General features: G+C 50.0%; 1 protein-coding gene across 1 annotated transcript in view; it reads left to right on the top strand.

Moving 5' to 3' along the window:
- The window catches only part of ICAM1 (intercellular adhesion molecule 1), a 37,218-nt gene that overhangs the window by 3,153 nt on the left and 25,963 nt on the right, over positions 1-8,102 (top strand). The window contains exon 2 of the mRNA XM_006161558.3: positions 1,241-1,501. Coding sequence (XP_006161620.1) covers positions 1,241-1,501 — 261 coding nt within the window. The remainder of the gene's footprint in view (positions 1-1,240; positions 1,502-8,102) is intronic.

The following is an 8,102-nucleotide window of genomic DNA, read 5'->3' as shown; positions in this document are numbered from 1 at the left end:
GGGGCCTTTGCAGTGGCTGTTCCCGTGGCCTGGAATTCCCTTCCCTTCCCTGAGACCAGCCCTTTCTCATCCTTGCAGTCTCTGCCCAGACGCTGCTTCGTCACCAAGGCACTGTCTGTTCTGTGGCCCCGATGTTTGTTGATGCTCATTCTTAACATCGCTTATCTTGTTGGCACGGCATTCTGTCTGTCTGCTACACCTAGGCGGAGTTTTGTCTCATGGAGGGCTGTGTCCCAATCTCCAACCAGTGCACCCAGTTTTATAGCTTATATAATTTAAAAAATTTTCCTTTTTTTGCTAGAGGGCCCATGTGCTCACCAGACAGGGAAGGAGGAAGAAAACCCCCCCAAATGGGGTGTAGTCATGCCCCAATCCTTTCTCTGCCCTTTCTCCACCCTGCTGGGATTTTGGACACATGCCCAGCTTGTTTTTCAAGCTGCCAGGGTCGGTTTCAAACCATAGTTAGCCCTGTGAGATCGGGCTTCCTTAACCACCAGACTACAGGGCCGGCCCTTACGTGGTGTCTTTATTTTTTGAGGATTTTTTTCATTATTTATGATAGAACATGTATGTGCACACATGACAGTGAGAGAGAGAGAGGAACATCTGGTCATGCCACAGTCCCCTTCCTCCAGGAAGTCCTCCAGCTCATCAGATCTTGGGGACTCAGGCATGTACCCAGCATATTTCCAGCTAAGCGGGCCAGGGATTTGAACCTGTGGAATCTGGCATCACTTGAGCAGCACGTTACTGCTCCGCAATGGAGACAGCCCAGCACACAGTAATTTTTTTTTCTTTTTTTTTTTTAGAGAGGTTTTTGCTGTAGGGCGCATGTGCTCGCCAGAAAGACAGAGACAGAGAGACAGAAAGCGAGAAATCACCCCCTCCTGGGTGGGAATGGCCACACCACAATCCCTTCCCCTCCGTTCTCCTCTCGGGATCTTGGGCACGCACGCACATGCGCCCAGCGTGAGTTTAAGCCACCGGGACTGGGACTCGAACAGCAATCCGACCAACCACACCACGGGAGTCCAATGTCATTACGCCACCTGCTGGTCCTTTGTTATTACTTTCCAATTTGACCAGAAAGAGACAGAAGGAGAGAGAAAGGGAAAGTGAGAAAGTAAGTCACCAGGTCTAGGACTTGAACTCTGGTTGACCAGGTGGGAGTCCAGCGCCTTAACCACGCTTTATGGAACCTACTGTGTCATGCTGTTCTTGCTTCACCCTTTTGTTCCAGGGCCTGGAGACGCCCAAACGCTGGTATTCCCCCAGAAAGCCATCCTGCCCAGGGGCGGCTCCATACAGTTGAACTGTAGCGCCATCTGTAATGTGACTGCCCTCTTGGGCCTGGAGACACCACAGCCCAAAAACGAGTTGGACAAGGGCCCGAACTGGAAGGTCTTTGAACTGAATGACGTGTCAGAGGACACCACCCCGCTCTGCTTTTCAAACTGTGGCACCAACCAGTCAAACGCCCAGGCCTCGCTTACCGTGTACTGTGAGTAGCTGGGCGGAGGGTGGGCGGGGCTATGCAGATTATGTGGGGTGGGCGGGGCATCCCAGCAGGAGGGTGGAGCCTTTGTGCTTTCGTTGGGGGAAGAGAGGCTCTGTGCTTTGAGGAGCTGGGGTGGGCGTGGCTGGAGGCGGGGTTATGCAGATAAAGGAGGGGAGGTGGGCGGGGCATCCCAGCAGGAGGGAGGAGCGGCAGTGAGACATCCTTGGAAACTCCCGTCAGTCAGTATTTGCAAGTCCCTCCCAGAACTTTTTTGGGTGTGTTGAGCGTATTATCAGGAATTAGCACGTTCCAGAAGGCCCGCTCTTGGGCTGGTGCTGCAGCCTGGTGGTCAAGAGAGCTGAATTCTGGGACCAGCAGATGGTGTAATGGTTACATCCTGGACTCCCACGTGTCTGAGTGTGGGTCGAGTCCCGGACCTGGTGACTTAAAACTCATGCCAGATGCATGTGCGCCCGTGTGCAAAATCCCAAGAGAAGAACAGAGGAGATGGGATTGTGGCACGGGGTGTGAGTTCTCACTTTCTGTTTCTCTGTCTTTCATTCTCTCAAGTATAGACACCCCTAATACACATGTAAGAGAGAATACCAACTCTATGCTTTATGCCTTAAACACAGGACAGAGCCCTGAATCTGAAGCATTAAAACAAGATGAGGGGCACCAGCAGGTGGCATAGTGGTTAAGGCATTGGACTCTCACACGACTGACTATGGTTTGAGTCTCGGACTTTCTGCTTGAAACTCACACCTAGTATGTATGCATGTGTGCCCAAAATCCCAAGAGGAGAATGGAGGAGGAGGGATTGAGGTGTGGCCATCCCTCCCACCCCCCGCGGGTGATTTCCCGCTTTCTGTCGCTTTCTTCCCGCTCTCTGTCTGTCCATGTCTCCAGCATGTGCATGAGCCCTATAGCAAAAAAAAAAATTTTAGTCTGGTGGTTAAGGAAGCCAGATCCCACATGACCAACCCATGCTGTTCAAATCCCAGCCCTGGCAGCTTATAAAACACACGATGCACATATATGTGCATGCCTAAAATCCTGATGGGGGTAGAATGGGGGAGACGGGACTGCGTCATGACTATGCCTAGCAGGGGTGCTTTCTCCCTTTCCCCATGTATCATATGCACCCTTTGGCAAAACAAAACAAACTAGCCACGGGACCAGCAGTCGGCATAATGGCTATGTTGCTGGACTCCCATGTAGTCGACCACAGTTCGAGTCCCAGACCCGGTGGCTTCAACTCACACCAGGCACGTGTGCGTGCATGCCCAAGATCCAGAGAGAAGAATGGAGGAGAAGGGATTGCAGCTGCCCTAGGGGGTGATTTCTCACTTTCTGTCTCTCTGTCTCTCTGTCTCTCTCTGTCTTCAAAACAAAACAAACAACTAGCCATGAAATGGCACTTTTTACACACTGGCAACAATCAAAAGAATTGGTAACAGCTGTGCTGGCAAAGCCAGTGGGAGTAGGCCGTCCTGGGTCAGTGCTGATGAAGTCTAATAAACACAACCCAGTGGGGCCCGGGCATCATAGATCAAAATGTCATGTGCAAGGGCAGCGAGTGGTGTAGTGGTTAGGGCACTGGACTCCCCCATGGCCAACAGTGGTTTGAGTCCTGGACTTGGCAGCTTGCTTTCTCACTTGCTCTCTCACTCTGTCCCTCTATGGTCAAAATAAAATAAATAACTAAGGGGTGGGGCAGCAGGTGGCGTGGTTGTTGGGGGCGTTGGGCTCCCACATGGCCAACCATGATTCAAGTCCTGGGCATGGCAGCTTGCTTTCTCACTTTCCATCTCTCTCTCTCTTTCTCACTCTGGCCCTATCTGGTCAAACTAAAATAAACATAAAGTTAAATAAATAATTCTTTTTTTTTTTTTTGAGAGGTTTTTGCTATAGGGCACGTGCGCTCGCCAGACAGACAGAGAGAGACAGAAAGCGAGAAATCACCCCCCAGGGGGGATGGCCACGCCGCAATCCCTTCTCCTCCTTTCTCCTCTTGGGATCTTGGGCACACACGCACACGCGCCCGGCGTGAGATTTAAGCCACCGGGTCCAGGACGTGAACCGCGGTTGACTATGTGGGAGTCCAGCGACATAGCCATTACGCTAACTGCTGGTTCCCAAATAAATAATTCTTTAAAATAAATAAACAAATAAGGTTACATTTAAGAACATGAAATAATAAAGATAATACCTAAAACTAAATCAGTTTATATTTTAAATGGCTTACACAGGCCAGTAAGTGGCATGGTAGTTAAGGCGTTGGACTCACACACGATCAATCACGGTTGAAATCCTGGGCCTGACAGCTTGAGAATCACACCCAGCGCCTGTGCATGCGTGCCCCAATCCCGGGGTGCTTTCCCACTTTCCCTCTCGCTCTGTCTCTCTCTGGCAAGCCCGTGCACCCTATGACAAAAACCTTAAAAAAACAAACCAACAAAAAGATCACGTGTACATGTCCTGGGACCAAAACCCAGCTCCTGGGAGTTGTGCTCCCCAAGGGGCGTGGTGTGAGCCCAGGCATTCTTTTTTTTTTTTTTTTTGGAGAGATTTTCACTGTAGGGCGCATGCGCTCGCCAGACAGACAGAGAGAGACATAGAGACAGAAAGCGAGAAATCACCCCCCAGGAAGGATGGCCACGCCGCAATCCCTTCTCCTCCATTCTCCTCTCGGGATCTTGGGCACGCACACACACGTGCCCGGCGTGAGTTTTAAGCCACTGGGTCTGGGACGCGAACCGCGGTCGACTACGTGGGAGTCCAGCGACATAGCCATTACGCTAACTGCTGGTTCCCGAGCCCAGGCATTCTTGTACCTGCTGTCCCTTTCCCCTGGAATTCACTTTCCTTTTCTCCGAGTGGCCAGCCTTTTCTTGGTAAGGAAGACGTGACTGTCACCAGGCAGGTATTTGCTATGGCTTCGTTTGAAGGATCAAGTTTGCAAACCTCTGATGGGGGGACCTGGAGGGTGGGCAATAAACTGGTTTGGCCTTGCCCTAGACTGATGTGTATCCGAGGCAGCCCCCAGTGCTGCAAGGAGAAGAGCTCCCTGGGGATCAGCAGGTGGCACGGTGGTTAAGGCGCTGGGTTACTCCCACAGGGTAGACCAGGGTTCGAGTCCTAGACCTGGTTCCATGCTTTCTCACTTTCCCCCTCTCTCTCTTTGTGTCTCTCTCTCTGGTCACATTAAAATAAATGAATGAATAAATAAAGTAAAGTAAATAATTATTTAGAAAAGAAAAGAAAAGAAAGAAAAGAAAAAGAGCTCCCAGGTACCTTGTGAAGGTGGAAAGACAGAAACTATGCCAAGTATGAGAGGTATGCCCCACCCTCTGTTAGGGCAAGGCCCAGGCAGAGAGGCTGAGGCCCTACTTAAATGTAAATACACCCTGAGAGGCTCTAAATGAATTTTTTTTTTTCTCCATAGGTTTTTTTGTTTGTTTGTTTGTTTTTAGTTTTTGCTATGGGACACAGGCACTCACCAGAGACAGACAGAAAGAGAAAGCGAGAAATCACTCCCCGGGGGGATGGCCATGCCCCAGTCCCCTGCCCCTGAGATTCTGGGCATGCACATGTGCCCAACATGAGTCTTGCAGCCTCAATGCCACCTGCTGGCCCCCTGCTAGAAATTATCATAGGGGGGCTATCAGGTGGCCTGGTGATTGAGGCTCCGCGCTCCCACACGGCTGACTGCGGTTCAAGTCCCAGACCTCTTTTACAAACTTATTTCTCTTTCTTTCAGTCTCTCTCTGGTGAGTGCGTACTGTAGGAAATTTTAAAAAAAAAAAAAAAATTTCTTTTTTTTTTTTTTTTTTTTTGAGAGGTTTTTGCTATAGGGTGCGTGCCACACCACAATCCCTTCTCCTCCATTCTCCTCTCGAGATCTTGGGCACGCACACACACATGCCTGACATGAGTCTAAGCCACCGGGTCTGGGATTCGAACCAATGTCTACGACATGGGAGCCGTGTATCAGCATAGCCATTAGGCCAAGTGCTGATCCCGAATAAAATAATTCTTTAAGAAAAAGAATTAGGGGAGCAGGTGGCATGGTGGTTGGGGCGCTGGACTCCCACATGGCCGACCCCGGTTTGAGTCCAGGACCTGGTGGCTTGTTTTCCTACTTCTCTTTCTCTCTATCTCTCTCTGGTCAAATGAAACAAATAATAATGAAATAAAATAATTCTTTTTTTAAAACAAGTAATTCTTAAAAAAAAATAAAAACAAATGTTTATGCGTGGACGTCGTAAGGAGAGAAACAGGAAGTGTGTTCGGTCCACACTTTGTCCTTCGGGGACTTTGAACTTAGGAATGAGTTACCAAGGGATCAAATACATAAAACAAATGAGAAAGACAGAAAGGAAGGCGGAAAGAGAGAGCAGCCGGTTGGCTTAGGAGTGAGCCGGCTTTGATGCCTAGCCACAGACGCCCCTTACTAGCCAGGTGACCTCGGGGAATGGGTTTACTGTTGTCACCTGAGACCTCCACGGAGGGGGACCTTCACAAACACGGCAGTGAACCATGGAGAATGGCAGAGAAAGCCTTTGGGCAAATAGAACTTTGCAGACCAGCCAGGTGGTGGTTAAGGCAGGTGGATTCCACAGGGTCCACAGCGTGGTTCTAGTCCCAGCCCTGGCAGCTTCAGGGAGGAAAAAGCCCCAGAGATCAACTTCACTTCTGTTTCTGTCTAAGCAGATGCTGGCCAGCTGGCTAGGTGAGGGAAGTCCCCAAACATTCCAAATGGCCTCTGAAAACCCCCAGGAACCCTCCTCGAAAGACCTGCCACATCTGTGCTCGGGGTTGAGAGGCCAATGTTCTAGGTTTGCTCTGGATTCTGCTGAGTTCACCCTGGGCGAGGCGGGTGGCCATGTTGCCTCAGTGTCTGCCCCTGTGAAATGGAGCACCAAGTAGCAGAGACGTTATAGATGACCAACCAGCAGGTGACACGGAGGTTAAGGCAGCTGGACCCCACATCACCGACTGAGTGGTTCAAGTCCCAGACCCAGTGCTTGAAAAACATGCTGGGCGCGTGTGCGAGCATGCACAAAACCCCAAGAGGAGAATGGAGGAGACAGGATTGTGGCATGGCCATCCCCCCTTGGGGGGTGGTGGTGGTGATTTCTCACTTTCTGTCTCTCTGTCTCTTGCTATGTGTCTCTCCAGTGAGTACACATACCCCCTTAAAATTAAAAAAATAAGGGGGTCACCCAAGAGAGGCTCCCGCTTGATCCCGCTGCCCAAGGGTAGCGATTCGGAAGCATCCCTGGCAACAGAACATTTTCTAGACAGGTAATTCCTGGGGCAGGCAGGTGGCGTGATGGTTAAAGCGTTAGACTCCCGCATGGCCGACCGTGGTTTGAAACCTGGATCTGGCAGCTTGCTTTCTCACTTTCTCTCTCTCTCTCAGTAGTAAGCGCACAACTTATTGAAGTAATAATAATAATAATAATAATAAAATGCATAATGAATTCTTTAATTTAAAAAAGAAGGTGGATCTGCCAGGTGGCATGGTGGTTAAGGGTGTTGGAGTCCCACATGGCTGATTGCGATTCAAATCCTGGACCTGGTGGCTTGCTTTCTCAATTTCCTTCTGTCTCACTCTGTCCCTCTCTGGTCAATTTTAAATAAATAATTCTTTTAAAAAAAAAAAAGGAATTGCGAGAGGAAGCGACCACCCAGTGGGCCTTGAAGGATGTGTAGAAGTTTGTCAAAGGCATTTTGGGCAGAGAACGCTGAGGCAAAGGCTTAGAGGAGGGAAACATTTCGATGGGGACAGGAGGGGCCGTGTATCAACAGGTTGATGGAGGGGGCCGTTTGGGGGTGCAGTGGTAAAACACGGTGCTCTGCGAGGCTGACCCCCTCATGGCAAGATTCCAGGGTTTGTGTGTGGAGACCTCCCTGAGAATGCTGAGCCCGTGTTCGGGGGCTCGGGGGCGGATCACAGCATTGAGACTGCTGGACGACGCCGTGTCTGTCTCTCCCTTTCTGTGTGTCTCTTGCTCATGGAAGAAAGAAATAAACTTTCTTTTCTTTTCTTTTTGAGAGGTATTTGCTGTAGGGCATGTGCACTTACCAGAAAGATAGAGAGAGAAAGAAAGCGAGAAATCACCCCCCAGAGGGGATGGCCACGCCGCAGTCCCTTCTCCTCGGATCTTGGGCACGCATGCACACGTGCCCGGCGTGAGTTTAAGCCACCGAGTCTGGGACACGAACCGTGATCGGCTACATGAGAGTCCAGCGACATAGCCATTACGCTAACTGCTGGTCCCAATAAACTTTCTTTTTTAAAGAGTTATTTAATTTAATTTTATTTATTGATTTACTTATTTTAATTTGACCAGAGAGTGACAGAACAAGAGAGAGAGAGAAAAAAAAAAGAGGGAAAGTGAGAAAGCAAACTGCCAGGTCCTGGACTCGAACCTCGGTCGGCTACGTGGGAGTCCAGCACCCTTAACCATCATGCCGCCTGCCAGACCTAGACATCAATAAACTTAAAAAATATATAGGTTCGGCAAGTGGCGTGGTGGTTAAGGTGCTGGACATTCCCACGTGGCTAACCATGGTTCAAGTCTCAGACCTGGCA

The sequence above is a fragment of the Tupaia chinensis genome, unplaced genomic scaffold (genome assembly GCF_000334495.1).
Source record: "Tupaia chinensis unplaced genomic scaffold, TupChi_1.0 Scaffold138665_1, whole genome shotgun sequence".
Taxonomy (NCBI): domain Eukaryota; kingdom Metazoa; phylum Chordata; class Mammalia; order Scandentia; family Tupaiidae; genus Tupaia; species Tupaia belangeri.
This window is presented reverse-complemented; position numbering and strand designations above follow the sequence as displayed.